The following is a 25,489-nucleotide window of genomic DNA, read 5'->3' on the forward strand; positions in this document are numbered from 1 at the left end:
TTATGTACCACACACATGCTAGGTGCTGAGGAGACAACAGAAGTAGAATAGCCTCTGTGCATTAGGACTTTTCACTAGATGAAGGAAAATAGCATGTATAAAATATAGACAGAATAAAAGACAATTTTGCAGAGGGAAAGAATTGGTAGTTTATGAGATTAGGAAACAATGATGTCATGCTTAAGATGAGCCTTAACCAGGGGTATGAGTATCTTCAATGCCCCAGGGATAGCCAGTGGAAAGACATGGAGAGGTGAGGGATATAAAAGAAAGAAGTCTGACCATATTAGACTGTGTCTGAAGCAGAGTAATGTACAGTAAGGTTGAAAAGGTAGCTTGGGACCAGGTTCCAAAAATCCCAGGAGAATCTGTATTTTATTTAAGAGGCAAAAAGGTTCTATTGGAATTCATAGAATATGGGAGTACCAAAGAAAGATTTATATTTTAGGAGAAATACTTTCTCTAAGTGGGAGTTAGATTGGAATCAGGAGAAACCTTCGGTAATAATAAGAACAATTAGGGTCTACTGTACTACTTCAGATTAAAGGTGATACGGGGCTAAGGAATGTTAGGAATGGAGGTAAAAGATGTTATGGACATAGAAACAGTAAGATATGGCAATAGATTGGATATGTGAATTAAGAATAAAAAGTAAAGAGTACCACAGAGGTTGCAAATCTTGCTGATTAGAAGAATGGACATGCCCTTGACAAAAAAAAAAAAAGAAGAAGTTTGGAAGGTGGGTGATTAAGGGAAAGATACTGAGTTATGGCCATCCTATCTGAAATATCTAACAGAATGTTGGTGGTGGGAAACTAGAATTCAGGAGAGAGACATCAATAAAGAAAGAAAAAAGAGATAAGATGTCCTAGGACAAATCCAGAGATAAGAATAATGGCAAGAATGATAATTCCAATAAGACTGAAAAAGATGTAATCAAATAAGAGAGGAAGATGGTAAAAAAGGGAAGAAAAAGAGTGAAAGAGACAGAGATAGGAAGAGAAAGACCAACAGAGAAAGGTATTGCAAAATCAAAAAAAGAAAAAGAAAAAGAAAATGATCGATAGTATTAAATGCTGCTGAGAGATCAATAAGGATGTGCATTAAGAAAAGGTCTTCAAATGATGATGATCAAGGAATTTGGGGTACTTTTGGAGAGAGTAGTTTCAGTTGTCAGAAGTCAGGTTACAAAATTCTGAGAAATAAGCAAGAAGAGAAAATAAGAGACACTGAATACAGACAAAAGCTCTTTGAAAAATATGGTCCCAATTTTGTGAAAGTACAGTGTGATCTAAGGATACACCTGAAATTAAGAAGACATTGGTTTTGCTACTAACTGCATAACTTCTAGCTCAGTCACTCTGAGCTTCAGGTTCCTAGTTTATAAAACAGATATAAAAATTCCTAACCTAGAGATACAATAAAGGTGTTGTAAAGATGATAGATGAGATAGAACATTAAAAGCCAGAAGTGGTCTAAAAGATCAACTATCCCAACGCTCTCCTTTCACAGATGAGGAAAATATATACCCAGCAGTCAGTAAAGCTCCTATGCAACATTGTAACTTTACCCTAAACCAATTAGAATGGATAGTTGTTGTTTTTTTTTAATGAAAACCGAAGTTTTCTTGTAAAGTAATTTAGAACTTTAAGGACCTATGATTTCCTTGGTATGGGTTTACTCCTAGCACCTATTCTTCTTAGATTAGCTGATCTTCACAAATTGCTGCTGTCAAAATAACTCGGTAGCCAGTTTTCTATTGATGAATCCCTTAACATTTCCTAGACTGGTCACCAACAAACAGAGATACCAGGAAGCCATCAGGCTAATTCATGAAGTAAAAGTTTGATATTTAAGCTTGTGGCAATGGCATGGTATGAGACAACTCAAGCTCTCTATGACATGATAAGGTTATCATATATCAGAACAGCACTTAAGTGGAATTTTCAAATTGTACTGTTAAAATTATTAAACTTGTTTGAATCTCTCCTTTATGCTTTTTTGAATATTGGATTAAAAATCAGAAATGTGCCAAAGAGACCTTTAAGCTATTTTTTAGTTAGCTTCCCCCCTCACTTTTGTGATCCTATTCAACAGCTGTTTAAAAAATGAATTATTTTCAATATATAAGCAGTAAGAGACAAAATTCTGTGACACATTTTTAAAATGAATGACTAGATAGAAGCTAGGCCTGTAACTGTAACAGATATATACATTTCAATTATGAGATTCTGCATTGTTACAGAACTTAATGCAATTAGTACAATGTTAACTGCAAACAGAAAGACCTAGCTATCTAAGGTCAGGTAACCAGTGAAAGATAAGTGACCCACAGCCTGTTTGCTCAACTAGCCTCTAGGAAATGTCAAGAGGATTAAAGGAACACCTACAGCACATCAAGTGGCCGTCTGTGAAGGGTTTACTAGAGGACATGGGCAAGAGTACCACAGAGTGGAAAGGAATGCATGGATTGCAATCTATACCCCTGGAGAGATGAAATTATAGACTAATTGGAATCCAAAAGCCAGATTTTCTGATTACTAGCTCCTTATTCAGGCTTTTCCCCCCCTAAATATCAAAAATTGCAACAACAAACTCTCTTTACATGAAAAAGAAACCCGCACCATCTTATCATCAGTGCTGCTTCTCCCCATTTGGACCAGTCCAGTCCCTCTGCTGCAAACCTCTACAACTTATTTCTCTGTCTCCAGGGAAGCTAACTCCATTTTAGATAGAGAGAGAGTAGATACAAACTTACTTAGCTCACAAACTCAGTATCTAGCTGAGCTCCAGACTACATTTCAATCTTATCCAATCACTCAGGTATCTGGCCATTCCCTGAGGCCATCTTGTTTCCTCACTGCTCAGTCTTCCTCCCCCATTCTACTTCTTGTGGTGAGCACAGTAACCAAATCCATAATCCTATCAATCACTTCTGGAAAGGGCATGTCTGTGGGTCAATTCACCAAAGTTCTGATTCCACTGAGCAAAATGCTCCTTTGCCACTACACTACATTCATTGTCCTCCTAATAGAAAGGAAAAGTTACTTGAGGGCAGGGACTAAACTTTACTTTTTTTATTTGTATCCAAAGGACTCAGTAAAATACCTGGTATACCTAAAATGATAAAAAACCTTTTTTCACTCACTCATTCAATCCTTTATTCAAGGCTGAGTTCATAATAATAAAGGTCTTCTCAGCTCAGAAAGTGGTTTATGTAATAGTCATAAAATTAAACTGAAAATGATTTCATTAATGTGCATATAAAATATGCAAAATAAAATTTGTCTAGCTCCAATGGATATTTGGCTATTTGTCTGCCTATGCATTTTACAAAATATAGATTTTTGGAGAGGCAACATGATGGCTAAAGGGGAGGCCTCAAATGACATGGATTCAAGTCCTGCCTCTGAGGTGGTGATATTAAATGCAAATAGAAATAGGGCCATTAAACCATACATAAGGAGCTCTGTTGGCCACATATTGACGTAGAAAACATATATTAACAAAATTTCTGTTGTATTTATTTCCCTATTACATTTTAACCTGATTCCTGCAGCCCTTGAGACTATTGCTGGTAATTGTTGCCTATAGGTCACTTATTTAATGGCTCTGTTCTAAAATAAATTTCATAGTTAGGCAGAGACATTTCCAAGATTGTAAAAAAACCCAGTGATTTGCTCAGAAAGAGGAAACTTCCCAATTAGTAGTTTTCCACAACCATGAAATCACAGGTATAGCATCCTTTATCCCCCAATTTTTGTTGGAGGAGGAGGTTAAATTTGAAAGTGGAGGTAATAACTCTTAACTTGTTAAAAGGACTTTCTTGCACTCCTTTTCCTTTGGAGAAGGCTCTATTCCCTGAAACTATATCTTTTATTAGAAAGTAGAAGAAAGCTATTTGGAGAAATATATACAATCAGAATTTTCAAATTAATAAACTTTTTTAAAAAGCAGTTAGTTACTGATGAATGTTTTCCTTGATAGCTCTAGTTATCATTACCATTTGGTACCAAGGCTGAACTTTTTTGAAATTAAGTGAATTCCTGGCTGGCTATAATATATATACAATATATACAATATATATTATATACAAAGAAATATCAAGAATATATATATATATGTATATATATTTGTGATAATATGGCATAGAATGATGAAGGCACTACACTAAGTGCATAGAGAACTGAACTCACATTTAGCAGCAAGAAGACAGAAAGGAATTCTGCCTCAGAAACTTATTAGTCACATGTAATTATGACACATGTATCACAGTGATATAATAGCTGACGTATCAGTACACTTTAAGGTTTGCAAAGTGCTTTATCTGTGATCCTCACAACACTGTGAAATAAATTCTATTATTACCCCATAATAATATTACATATGGGAAGACTGAGGTTGATTGATATTAGATGACTTATTTTGGGTCATGTAAATGGTAGGACATATGGCAATCCTATTGCTTACTCTTGGTATCATGGAGGAAGAAAAGTATGTGTCCTCCTGTCAAGTATTTCTTACCTGTTAAAGCGTGGGTCTGCATAGGCATCTGGGATGTTAAGGACTTCCCCTGTTCTTGCCACCTGGCCAGCTATTCCTTTATCAATTGAAAATCTGCATACAGATAAAAAAGAGGCATGCTTATCAGTAAATGCATATTATAGCCTCAAAATAGGTTTCCAGCATTTAATGACATACAAACTATAAATGCTATTAACCTTGAACTTAAAAGATTCTAAAACCTGTATTCCAATTATTTTTAAAACATTAAAAAATATATAGTAATTACTTCATAAACTTGTTATAAAAAAAGACAATGTTTAAAATGTTTTTAAGCATTCCAGTTTGCAATGTGATACTGAGACTTCTTTAGAGGATCACTGACCATAATATTTTAGCTTTTGCCAAAATTACATTGCGTTTTTATAACACTTTGATAATGGTTTCTATTTTTTTGTGAAATTTCTACTACAATTCACTGTTTACATCTCTTCCTTTTTTTATTTTACATCTCTTCCTTTTAAAGAACAAGAATCATATTTTGAAAGGAAAGTTTCCCATAAAAAAATTATAAAAATGTAAAGTTAGTGTACAGTCAAAAATCCAGTAGATTCTCAACAAATATTCAGGATGACACTGATTATTATTCACACCTATTAAGGCAAGTAGATCTTTTTTTCTTTATATCTCCACAATTTAGCTCAGTGCCTGGCTCCTAAGGAGTGCTTAATAGGTAACTATAGACTGATGGACTGACTGAGAGCTTGATTTATAAGCATAAAGTAAACAGAGCTTGGTTCTCCCATCCCTATCAAGAAGGGGTAAAATAGTATATTATAACAACAGTATTTAAAGCAATTCAAAATACCCATTTATGATTTGGGGAGGATAGGAAAGGAAAAATTCTTTCCATGTAAAGAGCATAACAGATTGCACATCAAGGTACAATTAATTCAGAGCCCATGCTGCTGTAAAAATTTTATTGAGGGAATATTCAAAAGGTCGGTGAATTGTTACACCAACAGGGATAACAAGTCCTTTACCCTTGCCAAATCTGGAACAAGGTAGGTAGGTAATATAAGCTGAGTGTACCCTGACCCATGGCTAATAGTAAAATGTGCAGAGATTAACATCATCCTGCAAGATACCTCCAAGTATTGTCTTAACATATGAAAAAGTCAACGAGGTGACCATTATTCTCATTTCCTTTCTACCACTCATTACAAGCTTTTTAAGATAAATAACAAATATCCTTCTGCAATCAGAAAGGAATGACATCAACACCTTGAAGCTGACATAAGGAATAACATCCTTAAGGACTCTGAAATAGAATCATTCTATAAAGAATAACTCACTTTTTAAATCTCAAATACATACGGACTTAAACACTCACAGTTATCAGAGCCAAATACATTTCAGTCATCATACTCTTAAGATTACTTAATTATTGTGTTTGACAAATACTGAGAAACAGTACTGGCTTCAGAACTGATGTACAAGAAATGCATTATTAGCCTTGTATACAATAACTGTTTACCAAAGTTTATTAAACTAATTACTATCATCAAATTGCAACTTTTAATTGAATTAGCGAAGAATGAACTTTATGATTCAGCATCTGTAATAAAATAAATGGTGCTAGTTGGAAGTAAATTATATAAAATCTTTTGCCTGTATTATTAGGGGAATAACATTTGTACATTATGTCACATAAAACAGTTGCTCAGAAGACATACCTAGACAAATAACATTTTCAAAACATCAATAAGTAAACAAAACATTGTAGTTTCATGTTACAAAAACCATGAAGTTAACTTATATTCTATGATTTTACTATCTTTTACAAAGGAATTTTATGTGAATAATTATAAAGCCTTCTATTAACATCTGAAATTTAATCAGAAACATTCTCTAGATCAGAGGTCGGCAACCTATGGCTCTTGAGCCATATCTGGCTCCACCTCCCAACCAGCCAGTCCGGGCAGAGCCCCAGGATGTGCCCCAGGGGGTCCTTCAGCACCACCCCCCCAATATTCTAGTGCCTTCCACCTCCATCCTCCTCCTTCCACAGGCATTTATGGCTCTCACGGCCAAAAAGGTTGCCGACCATTGCTCTAGACTATTCACCCTACAATGTATGCAGACATAAAAATGGTCTGGTTTATTGTTAAAGGAGATAACATGCTAAATGGTCTTCAAAATAAGATTTATACTCTATCTGAAGTTGTCAGCCAGTACTCAAACCTTAGGCAAATGACTCAATTAAAAATTACCTATACCTGTATTTTGGGAGTGACTAAAACTTAAAATAATTAAATGACTTGCTTTAGTAAGCCAAAAGAGAAAGACTATAGTTCTGGTTTCCTAACCTATACTGTATGGAAGTTAGTTAGCCAATTTTCACTGTGCTCTAGGAGCACAGTTTTGACAAGAATTTAATTTGCTAGAGGGGAAAAGTGCATTGGAAACTGGTAATCACCATGTGAGAAAAAGAAGAGCTATAATAAATTTAGAGTTGTCTATATTGAATTCTTTATATTTTTCAGTTATACTAGAGTTCTACACGTTTTCTAGCTGGAACATGGAAAAAATCACTATCTGCACCAGTCAAATGAGTATTATACTGATCTGCAATGCTGTATCAGATGATTTCTGTAAGCAGAATCCTGGCTTCTGTAGCCATTATAGACTATTGAAGATCATTCCAGTTTCAAGTGTGAAAAAAAAACATAGCATGACTTCATAAAAATGGATTCTGTGATCTAAATTAATTGTATTAATGCCTAAATTAACCATACCATGTTTGGTTCTTCAGCTTTAAAGATATGGCTGAGGAGACACTCAATACTGGTGCACCCTTATCAAACATCTCCATGCTCTTCTACATGGAAGATGCACAGCAGCAGACAGGGTGCACCTTGACCTACCTTGGGACACTAGTAAGTTTTTCCACCATGATTTCCAAAAGGACCGCCTCCGGAAGACGGCATTTCCAGGAGTGACGTTATTGCTTCAGAGATGCTGTTTCGGTGGCACTGCAATGTCATTCCCAGAAGTACTACCTTCTGGAGGCGGGTCCTGGTGGGAATGATATCACAGTATGACAAGTATTGTCAGCATACCTGTGAATAGGCATAGAAAGCGGATAACATAATACTTGCACATCTATAATCAGAGCCTATATGCTTTTTTACATTGTTGCATACCTTATTTCTTTGGTCTTCTTGAAGATAGGTTTCCCTTCATTTTCTTCCCCAATATCAAAAAGGTCTGAATACAGTTCTCTGTTCTTATGATCTACCTGGAAAAGTGCACAACGATCTGCATTCACCAAGTTTTTTGCATATATCTAAGAAAAAATAACAAAATAAAGATTAGACATAAAGAAACTCCTCAATGAAGTGCATAACTGACTCATTGTTTAAATAAGTGCTGGCCAGAATTTGCTCTGAACAAAGGAAATTGTGGAACAATGAAAAAAAATTTCAATTTGGAGTTATAAGACTTTAGGTCAAAACTGGGCTTTTCCATTAACATCCCAGAGACAAGGCTTAACTTCTCCAGACTTCACCTCCTTATGCGAAATAATAAGAATGGATTGGGGGACTGACCTCTAAGTCAGATCTCTTCCAAGCCTCAGTCGATGGTCCTATGATTTCCAAGTGGTTTCCACAACTAGTCAAAAGTAATTCACATTAAGTATTTACTATATGCAGAATTATTTTCTCTAACTGATCAGTAATCTCAAATCTTTGGAATTTCTATTAATTTATCTAAATTAAACAGATTTTTTTTAAATGGGAGGAGGAGTATTTAACCAGAATCCAGGCCCTCTTCTAGATATGTTTTTCATCCATTTCCTATTTTTCCTTGACAAATATTTCTTGCCCCCCTCCCTTAACTGCTTCTAAACTCAGTCATTATTAATCAACCATTCCTGTTCTTCTGAAGCTCATGACATATTTTTTTAATCTCTCAGTTCTTTGCCATCTAATAATAATGACCTCCAAAGACATTTCTTTAATTACTATCATATGATTTTTAGTCTTTCTTTCAAATTCCTTCCTAAAATCATCCTGAGATTTCAGTATCTATGCTTTTTATAACTCTTAGTATTGGTATTAAGTTTCTGTTTTCTAGTCAGTTGTAATAATTTCTTGACTTTCTCAATTCTCTCAACTCAAATTTATACCTTCATATACATTCTTCAGCTACCGAACTGGGCAGTCATTCTTCAACCTCCTCATGTTCTCCGATCCTTAATTTCCTATTCTGTTCTACCCTCACTTCTAACCCTACCCCATCAGTCATATCAGTAATACCAGCTTCCTTCTTTGAATTTGTTGGCCTTCTACTATGTTAGTTTGGATAACTTTTAGTCCCTAATAATCCCCATTAATGTTTAGAGACACAAGTAATGCCTAAGAGAAACAGAAAATAATTAGCCAATTCAACTAATTTAACTGAACTGAATAGATCTCTTAAGATTAAATAGATATAAAATATAGTGGCCTTGAAAAATTATGCAACTGTCATCATGATCTACAAATTTTAGTAATTTAGTGCCTGGGATATCAAATAGACCTTATCATCCCAATGTAATCTATGTTTCAGTGTTTTCCCTGGTAAAACATAAGAGGGAGGATCTAAAATCCCCATATATTTCTGAGTCTGGCAGGTTTAATCAGTCACTCTCTCACCTCACCCCAAAGTGACCTTAAGGGGCAAATAATGCATCCCTAGCTCTTACAAAGTCCTTGCCTTATATATCAATATATATAAAAAGCTAAGCTAATATTTTTTCCAACTTAGAGGAAAAGGAATGATTTAACATTAAGAAAGTCAGTTTCAGGACTTTGGTGGCAAGTAGGAATACAACAAAATGAAATTTTGGTATAAGTCCAAATATTCACTGATCTTTTATAAGGTTATTTTTTAAAAAGATCACAACTTGGGAAAACTACTTAAGAAGTTTTTGGGACTAGGAGAAGGAATTTTAATTTCTGACAGTTTTAATTATATATTCAGAGAATTTCTCTCTCTGGTTAAATAAGAATCACATGAAAATCAGAAAGAAGAGAAGTAATGTGGTTTGATCATGAGGCACTTAAAGTATGATTAACACAACTATTATGATTTAATATTATAACTTAACACTTAACTATTACTAGGCCTAGAATTAAGTCATGAGTTCAAATCCAGTCTTAGACACTTACTGTGTAATTCCCAGCAAATCACATTTAATTGCTTGAGATTCTTAATCTCTGAAATTGGGGGAAACATCAACTCCTAGGATTATTGAGGATCAAATGAGATATATTATATATATATATATACATATATATATATGTATGTATTTCCCCCAAAGAATACTAGCATACATATATGCTAGTATTCTTTGGAATAATTCCAAATTTTACAAAACCAAAGAAAACTAGCATTTCCATATACAAAGAAAAAGCAGATTGTACCTAAATGAAATCACAAATTTCTTGTTTAGTTCACTTATCTTCATATCGATATAATTCTCATCCACAAAATTCTCAAAGACCCTCCTCTCCTCCCTTGCATCAAAATAGCTATTATCCAGGAGGCCAACATATTCATTCAAATTAAGTCTTGTATTTTCACTTTTCAGTTCACTCTCTGAGGGTAACATTCACAATATATTCTTCCAGTATTAATTTTGTAGCTATGTATTATGTTTACTTGGCTCTACTCATTTCAATTGTTTATTACCACATGTATTTCTTTTCAAGTTTTTGTCTCAAATCAGCCCGCTCATTATTTCTTATGGCATAGCAGTATTCCACCTCAATCATACACATTAATTTGTTTAGTCATTCCCCAGTTGATAGGCATTCCCATAACTTCCAATTCTTTGTCACCACAAAGAGTGCTGCTGTAAATATTTTGGAACATAGGGGTTCTTTTTCTTTTTAACTGATCAAATGAGATAATATGTGCAAAGCACTTAGTATAGTGACTGGCATATAGTAGGCACTTTATAATTTATCATCATTATTAAAACCTCACTTCATTCCTCCCCCTACATCTTTCTTCCTTCTTTCTTTATTTCCTTCTTCATGTATTCCCTTTATTTTCTTTGTGTAGATAAGGCTACTGCTATTTTGTCTAACAAAATGAATAGTAAATCCTCAATATCTGTGTTCAATGAACTCTTAAAAAACCCACATTAATAAATTATAAGAATCAACTAACATGTTCAAAAGGGAATAGACAGAGTTCAAGATAAGGGGAATATAGGAATTCATGTCTAACCAATGAACCACAAAGAAGGTGAGGGAAGGATAGAATCAAGGGAGAGAGGTGCTTGGGCACATCTGCTATCTATATTTTTAATACCTGTGTTAGTTTTATTTTGTTCAGTTACTCTATAATTTTATGAATGATTTGGATGAAACTATAGCAGTATATTTATAAAAGGCTGGGAGGAAAATTAACATGTAAGGTGAAAGAATTAGAATTCCAGAAAAGGAACTCATAAATTGTAACGAAATAAATTTGATTAATACACACTTTTAGAATTATACAGTATGCAGACTGGGCTCAAGTATATATTGGAACTGGAGATTCTATGATTATGGAGTGACATTTCATTGTTATGTAGAGCAACATCTTGCTTTTCCAGAGGTTATACAGCTCAGTTTCATTCACTAAGGATACATAAAACTAATGTAAGGAGAGGAGAGTGCTATGAGGAAAATGTCATCAAACCTCATTTAAAAATCCTGTAACTATCTTTAAGACAGAGAACTCCAAACATTGGCTGAAGTAAGAGAGCAAACTAGAAGATGATGTCTTCTTACTGAAATCACAAGAAGTTTCAGTTAAAAAGAATGAGTAGACAACAGGAAAAACAGACTCGGTCAATCAACAAGAGTTTAATTTGCTTGTTTGTTTTTTAAAGATGAAGTGTAAATATGTCTATATATTGCAATAGAGCCTGAAGACATTTACATAAAACATTATGTACATTACAAAATTTGATGTTAATAAAGACCCCTCTAGCCTTTAAGAGGAATTAATAATCTAGTTTCTTTAACCTAAAGTTTATGACTTTAAAATGGAGTAAAAATAGAATGTCCTTCTGGAAAAGCTTGGTAATGAGTAGAATGCTCTATTTTTTCACATAGGCTCTACTGTAGAATGCCAAAAGCAGGTACTCCAAAAACAGATTAAAAAAGAGAGTGTCTGATGAGTCTCTGTTTCTGTCACTTGGTATACACTGAGAGTAAAGAGTAGAATTATGTTTCATGCATTGGAAATAACATGGAGTCATGTGGATATTTTGCTGTCAATAAAAAAATAGGATATTAAAGAACAAAGAAAATATTAATCATAGCTTTAAAAACTTTGCCAAGAAAGCTTTCTTTTTAAGGAAATAGTGCTCCTTTGCTTTGACAACCAAAGCTCTTAAAATGCCTACCCTAAAACACTCTGTGGTGCTAATTAAGTAGAAAGATCTAAAGCTCTTGACTGACACTTAATCCCAATCTCTTTAGCACTTTGTCTCTATGCTATTAAGGCTTTTAAAAACTCAACATTCTAAATTTCCATATGCATTTGGTCTCACATGCCATGACTGTGAAATCCATCTAGCTCAAGGATATATGAAGAAGATACTACAGTGAAGATGCAACATGGCAATCCTGAATATCTTTGTAATAAACTGATACTTTGCCATCCCACCTGAAAATCTGAGATTGTCTTCGAGGAAAGAGCATACATGACTACTAACAATTTTGGAGTGAAAGATTCATACTATTTGCAAAAGGAGAAAGTTTTGAGGTAAATATGGTAGAAACTGAGCTATTTAAAAAGTGACTAGGTATGAAAAATGATATATACCCAGCAGGGAATATTTTGCAAAGCTCTTCCTTGAAATGCTAGTTAGCTTTTTGGGAAGAAAAATTTGGTTTAATACTAGCCCATAATCAAATAGATTGAAGTTAGAATATTCCACAACCTACATTTTTAAGACTTGTGATATAACAAAATAGCAAAGAGATCAGCACTAGAAAGACCAAATTTAAGAACAGCTCAAAGGACCAACTCCCTTTTTTGCATTAATTGACATGCTTGGTGCTTCCAATTATATTTTTGAGAAAGTGGTAGTTAGTAACTTGGTAGTTAGGCCAGAAATACAAATATATTCTGAATTGAAAAGAAAAAGTTCAAGTCTATCTAACTTTCAAAAGTAGTCTTCACTTAAGCAACGATGAGCTTTGTTTGAAGTATTAAAAAAAAGTTTACTAAAAAGAATAGGCCATTATTATGAATGATCAGTAATTTGACAGTGACATTGAACTTACTTTATACTGAATGTCATTGATCATAATACCAATAGCAGCTTATATAAGTACAGAATCAGAAGTGATATTCTTAAGACTTAAAACATAATTTTAAAAATAAGAACCAACCTACCATTATGTGTTCAAGGAGAGAATCTATTGCGACTATGTTATCAAAATAGGTTCTGTAGGAAAAAAGGAACATAAAATTTGTAAGCAGTTATTTTGACCACATTGAATACTAATCTCAGTACATTTTCTGATTCATATGTTGACTTTTAAGATACTCAATGTAGCTATTTTTAATAATTGAAACTTTGCAAAAAGTGTGCTGAAATAATTAATTTCCTTTGCTAATTTTAAGTAAGCTTTTTAAATATAGAATTTTAATATTGATTTATTCAACAAGCATTTATTAAAAAGATACTTCATAGTAGGTTCAATGTTAGGTGCTAGGAATACCAAAAAAAAAAAAAAATAGCCCCTTGCCCTTACGGGTCCTTCACTTCTCCCAGGGAAGGACAGGGAAGATAATGTGTTTAGAGATATGTAAATAAAAATACAGAACATAAATACCAAATAATTTTTGAGGTGAAAGGAGACCCTAGCAAGTGGGAATGATAATGGAAAGGTCTTCTAAAGGAGGTGACACTGAAGCCAAGTATTAAAGGAAGCTAGAAATTAGCAATGCATTCTAGAGTAGGAACAGCCTGTGGAAAGACAGAGTTAGGAAATGAAATGATGTGAATGAGAAGAGCAAGAGAACCTGATTTATTAGAATACAGAATATGCAAAGGAAGAGTAACATGCAATAAATCTGAAAAGATAAGAACAGAATGTGATGGGTTTTAAATGCCAAAGAGGCATTTATATCATATCCTAGGGGTAGGAAGGACTCTTTGGATCTTCTTGAGCAAGAAGTGATAAGATCAGATCTGAACATTAGAAATATCAATTTGGTAGATCTGTAGAGGAGAGATTAGAGTGAGAAGAGATTGAAGGCAAGGAGAGCACTGAGGAGGCCATTGTAATAACTGAGAGATGAACACCTGAATTAAGGTGGTAGCTATGTGTACAGAACAAAGGGAATGGCTGAGAGATACATTTTAACATTCCTCATCCCAACCCTCCTCCTCCAGTAGAATTAACAGGATTAGTAACTAATTAAAAATATGAGGTATGAAGTAGAGAGAAAAGCACAGATGTATCCAAGGTTAAAAATCCAGTGACTAGGAGGATGGCAGAATCCTAAATAGAAATAGGGAAGTTAGAATGAGGAGGAGTTTAGGGGTAAAGGGAAAGAATTCTGTGATATGCAAAATGAATTTATATTCCCAGGATAAATATAGTTGAAAATAACCAATTGTCAGCTGTGACAAGAAAGTAAAGTGCAAAAGATAAACAACAGCTAGATCTGGTAATCACCTCCATACAGATAATAGGTAAACCAAAAGGAACTGATGAAGTCATGAAAAGACAGGTTACTACAAGTAAAAGGTACTCTACAAGGGCAGTCCCACACTCAATATTGTGTGCACTAGTTCATCATTTAGGAATACTTTCTATGAGGTGCTATCCATCAAAAATCAGATCTGACTACAAAGGAATCAAAACTTCATAGTTTCATGAGATGTCGTTTCACCTAGATTTCTGTTATAGCCAAAATAAAAATATTTGGACTCAAGTTGAATTAGAAGTTTCAAGCAAGTTTCTTATTAGGTGAAGAAATGGAGGCAAAAGAAGTGATTTAGCGAAACATTATTCTACAAATATGAATCAATATCCATGAGGCACTAGGTTTTTGCCATTTATGAGAAATATCATGTAGGTATGTCCAGGTTCTAGTACATATATAAAGTAACTAAAATAATAAGTCACTTCGGTTTTAGAAAGACATTGATCTATCTAATAATGTTGATATCTGGCAATTCTACAAAAAGATGAATTGTAAGAATATCATCTGTGTCAGTGCCTTCCAGGACATAAAGAAAATGGGCTATGATCATTAAATACCAAAATATCCAACATAGCTAAAAACATAGCATCTGCAAATTGGAGTTCTAGGATAGAAAAAAGAATGTAAATGAACTGAATTAAAGTTAACAGATACTGGAAAAGGAAGAAAGGGAAGGAAAAGTTTGAACAAATACAAGTGAGTTTAGGGATTAGTAAAAGAAAAGGTGAAAGGAGATATTTGGAAATATGTATGTTAAAAAAAATCTTGGCAAACTTTTCCAACTTGTTAATCTTTTTTATTTTCAGCTGGGTGGGAAAAATAGAACTTGTCATAAGATATAATTTTGTTATGAAGAGAAATTTTCCTATGTATACATGTCGCTCTTCATTCCATTATTTATTGGTCTGCATTTGTTTTAAACATACTCTGTTATAAAGGAATTTGATTCCTAGGGAAGTCATTAATCAAAGCATTACCTGAATAGTTTTTCAGTGCTAAGATTTTCAAAGGATTTGAATATAATTACAGGGAAGTCAATTCTGGTTGTTCTATTTAATATTTTTATCAATGATTTACTTGATGGAAAAGATAATTTGTTTGAATTTGATAGCCCCATCAATTTATGTGACAAGTTTCATTCAAAATGATCTTTATGAGTCAGATAAATTCATGGATATAAAACTGAGTGGATTGGCTTGTCAAAATGTACTACATTATGGAATGAAGACTTATATATATTCAGAGACAAAAACAGTTCTACATAACAAAACTGCCTGTTCTGACAGCTTTTATTTATCTCCACCCACCAAACTCAAGGTAAACAGAACTTATGTTAGAAAAAGCTGGCAAATTTGTCTGTTTTTTTTTTTCTGTATGTGCATCACAGAATAACAAAAGCTCTCTAGATCTAAAATTGTGGGATCCACATAGAGCAATGGAGTGAATCATGGTTGGTATAAGTAGGGTATCACCAACGAGGAACTGCATATAGAAATCACTGAAAACCACTCACATCAAATATATGTGAATGAATAATGATATCAAGTACTATCACGAAACCTAGAGGAATTCTTTCAGCATGAGATCCAGGGAAGAGTTTTTTAGAGGGCAAATGACAATGAATCATCAACAAAAACAAGTATAAGTGTGCCAAGAGTTGAATTTGAGGGAAATGTATAGATTTAAATAAACAAAGTTTGAAATTTGATACCCAAATATATTCATTATGGCATTCTTAATGGAATTGTACAATTTTAGAGGACAGGTGTGTTCAGGAGGTAAGATAATAAATTCCATTTTGAGTATTTTTAATCTAAGATATTTAGAGGATATTTGATTGGAGAAGTCCAATAAAAAATTGGTAATGTGAGACCAGAGCTCAAGAGAATCTCTAGAGTTAGATATCTAGAGTTGGTTGTCACATGTACAGTGATACAGCTATAGAAGATATGGAAGCTGCTGAAATTACCAAGAGAGAGCCTTATAGGATAATTCACAATTAGGAGCAAAATGCAGATCATGATCTAAAAAAGAAACTGAGAAAGGGTATTGTGAAAGGTAGCAGGAGAGGGAATTGTAATAAAAACAGAGGGAGAGAAAAGTACCCAGAGAAACTGAAAAGGATTAAAACTGAAAGAGGGCTAACAGATTTAGCAATTTTACAGATCACTGGTAACTGATGAATGCAATTACTCTTAAATGGTAAGGTAAAAAACCAGATTGCAATGGGTCAAGAAGTGAATAAGAAGAGAATATATTGAGGCAATTAAGAGACAGCTTTGACAACTTTTTCTAAGAGTACAAAAGTTAAAATGAGGAGAAATATAGTCTTAGAGATTGAGGGTATGAGAGGATCAAGTAAAGATTTTTTATTTATTTGGGAGAACTGGGAATATCTATACTTATGGAAAAAGTCATTCATAAACAGAAGAATTGATCAAATCAGCTTAGTGAGGGGCAATGCTGTTAGAAGAATTGGGAGAAGAAGGGATAAAGAGAAAAGTAAAGGGATTGGCCTTGACAAGGGGATTGTCATCACCAGAGGCTGGAGAAATAGAAGAGAACAGGGAATAATGTTGAAGAGATTTAGATTGAAGAATATAGGATAAGAAGAACTGGTTATTGATAGAAGCTGAAAAGAGATGAAACAGCTTGGACCACCTGCTATGAGGAATTCAATAGTGTCAATCAATTAGTCAAGAATAAAAGTACTGCTGTGGAGCACTGAGGGCCCAGTTGAAATTAGGTAAAATAAAATTTTAGTGGCCCATTTCTATAATTTCCTCCAATACAATTCAGCAGTATATGACTAAAAGCAGAAAAGTTGAATTGCGTGACTAACTCACAAGAGGGATGTGGCAAGGGGTCTGCAATGATAGGGCAAAGGCTTAAAAAGTTTAAAGAAATTATCCATGACCCAGTACTCTATAGAACCAAGCCTGGTAAGGGGGACAGAGAAAATTGAAAGGTAGAGTTACTAGAGTTCTTGATGAGCTAGATATATAAATGTAGAAGATAATGAAATACAGAGATAGAAGCAAAGGAAATTATGGTCAGATAGGTAAATTTCAGAGTTCTTTGTCATGATGGTGGAATATCTACTGGCAATGGTAAGATCAATGGAAAGACCATTCCTATGTGTGACTAAGAGAGACTAAAGATGGGAAAAAGAGAAAAGCAGAAGGGATAAGGTTGTTCAAACCCCTATTGTTTTTGTTTTCTCAGCCAATGAAAACATTTTCTATTCCAAAGGAGGTTTAAATAATTAATAGACAGTTAAAAATGGTGATCTTTAGGAGACAGTTCACCTAGCTACCTTTGATGAGGTTCAAGTCACCGAATCCAGGTGACTTACATCCCAGAATACTGAAAGAAATGGGAGATGAGACTGCCAAGCTATCTTCAGGGACCTTGGAAATACAATAGTAAAAAATAAGGGCCCAATGATAAATATCTTGATTTCATAAAAGGGAGGAGAGTGAAATATGTAAATAACAACATTAAGCTTTGCATTATTAACTGGGAAAATACTACTAAAGGAAAAAGTTAGTTAACATCCAATAAAAAGAAGCACAAAAATAACAGGATAATTCCAAGGGACTCATGACAAAAAAAGAATATCTACCACTACAGAAGGAAAAGGAAGAGAGTCTAAAGGAAGATGGAAAAATATCATTTTTTTATTTTATTTTCTCCATGAATTTTTATTTATTGCAAGCAATGTGTGTCTTGCTTCATGTGATGAACATAGAAATATATATTATGTAATAATATATGTATAACCCATATCATATTTCTGCCTTCTTGGGGAGTGTGGGGAAGAAGGCTGGAGAGGAGAGAGAGAACATGGATTGCAAAATATCAGAAAATGAATATTAAAAATTGTATAGATAGGTAATGTGGAAAAGTAAAAATTTAAAAAAAGAATGTCATGCCAAATTTATTTCATTTCAGTTCTGGATAAAATTATTCAGTTAGTAGGAGCAGGATATCAAACATCTAAATCTTTGCAAAGAATGTGTCAAGAGTCTCATGCTATCCTTATAAACCAGATGGAGAAATATGGATTAATCATCATTACTAGTCTGAGATGAAAAAGAAAGTCTTCCATACAGTGCCCAAGTGATTTATCCTTGGCTCTGTACTGTTTAACAGTTTTTCAGTGTCTTGAATGAAGGTATAAATGGTATGCTTATCATATCTGCAGATGATATACAATTTGAAGGAACAGCTAATGTGTCGAGTACTCCCAAAAGATCTCAATATATTAGGCAGCTGTACTAAATCTAATAAATTGAAATTTAAAAGCAATAAGCCTTATACTAGGATTTAGAAAATAACCTGTTTATAAAAACAAACAAAAAAAACCCCTATCTTTCATCTTAGAACCAATAGTCAGAAGGGTTAGATAATGGAGATTAAATGACTAGCCCCAGGTCACATAGCTAAGAAGTGACAAAGGCCAGATCTGAACCCAGGATTTCACCTTTCTAAACATGGCTTTAAATCCACTGAGTCATCCAGATGACCCTGAAAATAAACTTTTCAAAAACAAAGGCAAAGTATGGTTTAGTATTATATTTGAAAAAAGAGATTTTGATGTTTATCTTAATATGATTCAGTTGCACAGTCCCTGAATACATGAAGGATCTATGACATTGATGACATATGGAAATTCTGGAGTAGAAATCACTTCTAACTGTGAAATTAAGGTTAGGTTAGGCAGGCTACCCTCTCTATGCTTAGCAGATAAGTCATACAGAGATGCCCGAGATCAACAAAGATATCAAGTGTCACACAACTATCAGATGTGGAATTTTAAAGCAAATTTCCCTGACTCCAAATCTAGTACTCTATTCAGTAATCCTCAATGCCTATAAACAGAATGTTATGGATAATAATAAAGTTAATAAGTTCTTTGGCTGCATTAAGAGAGAAGAGTAAGTTCCAGAACTACAGAGGTGAAGAATCCCCCTGTACTTTGGTCTGGCCAGGGTATATCTAAAATTCTATGTTTAGTGTGACACATTTTAGGAAGGGTACAGATTTGGGTATGATCTGGTAAGGTAAAAGACTTCTAACTCTGGACATATAAGGATATTTTGAAGAAGTGGGAATATTTAAATTAGAAGATAGACTCGTGGAAAACATTTTAGTTCCCTTCAAATATTGGTAGGATTGTTAATATGAAAATGGATTTAGTCTTGTTTTATTTGGTCCCGTCATAGTGTGGAACTAGGAGCTGTGGATGGAAACTTCAGGAAAGCAGACTAAGGACTGAAAGATAATCATCTTAAAAATTTAAAAATTAAATCTATCCAAAAGTGAAATGGCAATGGGTTATTCTCTCTCACTTCGACAGGTTTTCAGCCAAAAGTTGGATAAACATTTGTCAGGGAGGAAACGTGGTGGAAGGAATTACAGTTCAATAACAAGTAGGACTACACAAAATTGTCTCAAGTCTCTTCCAACTCTGCCTCTGAGAATACATCAGGAGTAAAGTGTGAGTTAATGTTTCAATTATGTAAGCTGTATGGGTCAAATCCAGCAAATTAGATGAGACTATGATTACTTCTGGAGAAAGGACAAAATAGAATAGCAGAAACAGAAATTTTAAAAAGAAATTATTCAATATTTTATATAAGAGAAAACAACACTGGAACAAGCTGAAATACACAAATATATTTGAAATATAAAATGTGGCAAGATAGGTCATTTAACCATTGAGAATAGGAAAGGTTAAACTCTAGAAATAGAAAATGAATTATATTATATGATATGTCATTAGTATAAGGATTGTGAAATATTAATATACACTCTCAAGTAATGCTGTAGCACCTCTTTAGTGGATATTTTGAAGGAAATCACTAACAGCCATCAAATGGGGAAACAATTACTAAGAAAGGATGGATCAGTAATCTTGACCAACTGCCAACCAATGAAAGCAGGCTAGTGTAGCAGCAAAGCATCTTCAGGAAGAAATGGGAAGCAGCCTGGGGCAGCCAAGATAAAACATGGCCATACTCTGACCATCATCTCCCCTCAGATTCTGATGGTAGCATTACAGGATGTTTGAACACAAGATATTTGTGAACAGAAATGCTTCCAACCCAGAAACCCAAGTTATCACTTTGTGAAGCAATCTTGGTATAAGCTGCAGCCTGGCAAATTATCCTGTAGGTGCTATACCCACAGCTGCTGAAGATACAGGAAAAAAAAAAAGAGAAAGAAAGTTTTGCCACCCAATTCCAGGGCATTGTCAAATGATTCAACATCAGACCCAGACATGATTTTATTGGTCAAAGTGGCATTAAAAGAATGACATTATTATTTGCTTTCCTGCTGTACCTTAAAGATCACAGAACCTCTTCATTTGACTAATAGCTAAAACTTTCTTTTTATTTTAAGTACCCTGTTAGAATGTAATTTCCTTGACAGTAAGGAATGTCTTACTTTTCTCTGTATCCCTAGTATTTTGCACATAGCAAGTATTTTAATAAATGCTTTTCATTCATTCTTTCATAAGGACTGGGCTTTTGGTAAACTCCTAACTTCTACTAACCCTATCTCTTTGGGAGCTGCCAAGATAAATCTCTAGGAAAAAAGTTCGTAACTTGGGTCCATGAAGTCTGGAAATTTGGGTGAAAAAATATCTTTATTTTATTAACCTCTAATTGAAATTTAAAACTTCCTTCAATTATCATAACACATAGACCTATCTTCATATTGCCGAAGAAGTCCATTACACAGAGAAAGGTAAAGAGCTCAAGCTGTATGGACATGTTTCCCTTCTAAGGAAAGAGATATTTCAATATATGAAATATTCATATATTTAAAAAGAAAAGAAATGTACTGACATTGTTGGAAAATAAGTGTTATTTATCCTCCAGCTCACATTCTCAACTTGTTCTTTGTTTTCTTTCAAAGGTTAAATAAAATGCTTTGAAAGTTTTACTCAACATTAGTGGACATATTTGAAAATTAAAAAGTTACATGCCCTAAATTTTAAACTACAAATTAATTTTCATCATACACACACATTCATATCTCTACCTTTTATATTATGAAGTAACTGCTAAGATATGACTAAAGGCAATAAACTGATTTATCATAATATATTTGGAAATAGTCTGATCTCCAATCAATGGTTATGGCAATCTTCATTATAATTACAACTATTTATGACTTTAATTTAAATTATGCACACAATATAAAATCTTTTTTCAAAAAAGAATTATTACATACCTAGAAACAAATGATACTTACTTTGATACATCAAGTAGGAAGTCATTCAGTTCAGTCTGTTTGGCAAGGCCTCTGCATACCTAACATAAATTAAAGTGTGAAGCATATTATTAATTGCAGCGGAAGCTTTTTTTTTTTTTACTAAACAAATAAAATTGTAGGGATGCCATTTGTCTCATTAATTTTAATAGGCTTAAAGTAATAACTTGGTTTGTAACTTCTATGTCATGTTGCTTGTATCTACAAAACTAGCAAATATTTTTTAATACAAAGCTATACTATTATCTTGCATGTCAATTAGTTTCATGAAAGCAGACACTATAGTATAGGATGAACAATGTTGCTAATTAAATTTTAAGAGGGTTTTTTGAGATTTTCCAGTGGAAGATGGTTATAATGTAATCAGGCTACAGTGCAAGATGATGTTTAGGACAATCTATAGGAGGAATACCTATAATTTGTTCTTTACATTTTAAAACCTTAAGTAATAGCTTAGTCTGATATACTTTATAATTTTAAATATGTGTATAGATACAATTAATGATTGTTCTATCCTCTTTTCTTACCGACAGTTTCTTAAACATTAATTTATAAGAAGAGAGTGAAAAAAACTATACTCTCTTAAAGGTTCCACCTTCCCTCCCAGCCTTTTCCTAATGAAAATGTTCAGTCAACATCAACATCTTTCTCTAGGGGAGATGCTACAACTACTAACTGTGCATCTGTCCCCTTTGAATTTGGTTATTTTCACAAAAAAGTCAAAAATCAACTCCTGTGATTTCACTGGTATAGGGAACTTCTAGGTGATGAAACTTCTTTTCTAATGTAGTTTGGCACCTTCTTTCCAATTTATAGAGTCGCCTAGAGTACTGAAATGTTTAGTGGCTTCCTCAGGGTCACAAATGCAGTATGTCTCAGAGGAAAAATCTGAATTGGAGTGTCTTGGATGAAATACTTCAAAGGAGGCTCTTCATATTGCACTAGAAGACAGTTTAGCAAATGATCCTTAGAAAAGCCTAATAATGAACCATCCCAAGCAGCTAACAAACTGTCAGCAGTTTCTTTCTTAGGAGAGTATTTCCCAGCATTTAATTAGCTGATCCTGTCACTTACTGAACAGAAAAATAGATTTGAATATGGAAGCATTCTATGAAGTCCCTTAGTTCAATGTCTTAATTAAAAACAAACAAACAAAACAAACAAAAAAAAAGGCCCAAGGAGAGCCTTTGAGTTGTCCATTATCACAAAAATAGCAAGTTACAGTTTGGTTTTAAACATAGGGCCTATGACTACAAAAATGCCATTTTTCAGAAAACACAAAAAATCATTAACAGGCAAGGGAATGCTAGAAGTCCTAAAATAACTAGTTCCATCAGTTGCTCCATTTTATTTATTGTTTTTGTCAGAAATAGGAAACAGTCGTTTATTAAGGTAGAATTGCTAAGTCCTAACTGTTCATACTAATGCATATACTACTGCATTTGTAGGTTTTGCCTATGATTCATTATCAAGTGTGTACAATGGGTAGCTGCCATTTTCTTATAAAAATATCACTATGACTCACTTGTACTTGATGTATTGCTACTGAGGCCCAGGCAAGATTTGCTGTTGCAATCTGAAAAAGAAAGCAGAAAAGTATGTAAAAGTGTTTAGTATGAAATTCAGTGTTAATATCAAAATTATTCCCATGGATCATTTTGCAAGATTTTACCTGTAATGGCTAAAGGACAATTCACCTACAGATAGACTTCCTATTAGATAACTAATAAAAAAGCAGTGAAATAGGTTTATAAGGTCACTGAACTTGTAGATGCTTTACATATATATCACTGTTCTGATTTCATTAAAAAATGAATTTATTCAGGGGTTTTTTTTCTATTTCATATTGAGGCAGAATTCATCTACCAAGAGCAAGAGGAATCTCAAAAGCTTTATATCCTTCTGTTCAGGCAAGGAAAAGCTCCTATTAAATTATATTTCAGTAAAAATAATTCCTTATTTTTAAGAAATAGATCTAATGATTAAACGTCTTGGTATACACTATAATGGATATTGGTTTGTTATCTTTTCTATTTGACTCTATGTGAATAAAGGAAGAGAAGGTGAGAAGACATTCCAATTATTAGTGGGGAAAATGTGTAGAGAACTCTCTGTAAAAACATCATTTTTTCTTTGTCCAATTTAGTTCCATCATCCTTCTGCAACTTATGAACTTCCAAATTACTCAGAGGATTGTGAGTGCTTGGTTCCTGTCTGTGAAGCTGGACTTGAATGCAGGTCTTTCTGACTATGTGGTCAGGTCTGGCATTTTTTCATTATCAAAACAAAAACATATGCAACCCAATTTTCCTTATTTTAGGTGAGGTATACTGTCTTGAAAAATTTTCCATATCACTCCTCTAAAGAAGATGTATGGTTTTTAAATTATAAAAAAATACTACTAAATTATCATCACAATTCCAAAGTCAAACTTCCTCCCACTTCAAAAGCTAAAAAAATTATTTGTGTTTAAAAGCCTCGGTATACTTTCAAATAAGGATGCTCATAATCCAACCAGATATTTTAAACTTGACTGAAACATGACAAACTTTCAGCTCGAAACAAACTTGTTGAGTTCTCACCTCTTGGTGGCAGATATGGAAAGCATCTTTGCCCCAGTTCCGATATAGTTCAAGAACACCAATGAGGTCACCAATTGCAGTAACAATTGGTAAACAAAGAACAGACTGGACACGTGTCCCTGATTCCAGTCCAATACCTTTGGGAAATCGTTCATCCTATAAAAGGAGAAAAAAAAGAGAGAGAGAGAGAGAGAGAGAGAGAGAGAGAGAGAGAGAGAGAGAGAGAGAGAAATCCCCCCATACCAATCAGTTTTAGCAAATAAAAATCAATAAAGTAGGATTTATGCTATCCTGTGGAAAAAATAATAAATAAGTACAATGAAATGATAATTTATGTTGGTTTATTCATTAGCAACCACCTACTTGCTATTTAACCATTAGGGAAATCACTGAATCATTAAACCTCAGGATTTGAATGGACATAAATGACTATCTTGTTCAATTTAATCTAATTCATGTAAGAAAAACTTCCTTTAACAGAAAACCCCCAAAGTGAAATTGACTATCTTAGGAGACAGGGGGCTTTAAGTTTTTTTAAACGGTTTGGATAAATACATGTCCAGGATGTTGCCGGGGGTTGGGGGGGGGGGGAAGAGATTCTTTTTTGGTTATGGGTTAGTTGAGATCATTGCTGAGGTTGCTTCCAATTCTAATATATAAAATGATTGTTACTCTTCCAATAGTGTAAGTTATAATTCTTCCCCAACCCTCACTAAAATGCCCCATCCCCTACAACTTCATATCCTGTGTGTTCGTGAGGGTAACACCATTGTTGGAGTCTTCCATAGAAAACCTACTCAGAATTTCTATTATTTTGCCTTCATTAATATCTCCAGGTTTCCAAAGTCATTTGTGGTCTGTCTCTTCACTAAAAGGTTGCCCTACTTCCTTTCCAATTCTTTTTATTACATCTTATCTCTTATGCCACTTCTCATCTGTAAGTTTATACACTTCCTCATATTGTCTTTCCTTTCTTTATTCTGCGTCACCTCCACATTTAATTCTTAGGAAAACATAATGTATACCTAGTTATATACTATATGCCAGCCAAACTGGGTTGCCAGCTGTTCCCAAAAATGTGACATTCCATATTGGATCTCTGGTTGTTTTTTTTTTTTTTCCCACAGCCTTTTGCCATGCTGAAATACATTTGGAATTGTACCTCTAAAAATTCTTAGTCTCTCAAATTAATTTACCTTCCTCTAGAACAATGCTTTGGAACGTAATGTTTTTTAAATAAATATTTGTTGAATGAATAAATCTTTACTTTTCCTCTGGTATTTATTCTAAGATAGAAGGAAGGAAGGAAGGAAGGAAGGAAGGAAGGAAGGAAGGAAGGAAGGAAGGAA

The 25,489-nt window shown here is 33.8% G+C and overlaps 1 protein-coding gene across 1 annotated transcript in view; it reads right to left on the bottom strand.

The window, feature by feature from the left end:
* PDE10A (phosphodiesterase 10A) overlaps positions 1-25,489 on the bottom strand; it is a 394,122-nt gene that overhangs the window by 103,836 nt on the left and 264,797 nt on the right. Inside the window, exons 7-12 of the mRNA XM_044671862.1 lie at positions 24,141-24,296; positions 23,084-23,134; positions 21,541-21,599; positions 12,952-13,003; positions 7,710-7,852; positions 4,525-4,617 (exon numbers count right to left, since the gene is read on the bottom strand). Coding sequence (XP_044527797.1) covers positions 4,525-4,617; positions 7,710-7,852; positions 12,952-13,003; positions 21,541-21,599; positions 23,084-23,134; positions 24,141-24,296 — 554 coding nt within the window. The remainder of the gene's footprint in view (positions 1-4,524; positions 4,618-7,709; positions 7,853-12,951; positions 13,004-21,540; positions 21,600-23,083; positions 23,135-24,140; positions 24,297-25,489) is intronic.

The sequence above is a fragment of the Gracilinanus agilis genome, chromosome 4 (genome assembly GCF_016433145.1).
Source record: "Gracilinanus agilis isolate LMUSP501 chromosome 4, AgileGrace, whole genome shotgun sequence".
Classification (NCBI taxonomy): Eukaryota; Metazoa; Chordata; class Mammalia; order Didelphimorphia; family Didelphidae; genus Gracilinanus; species Gracilinanus agilis.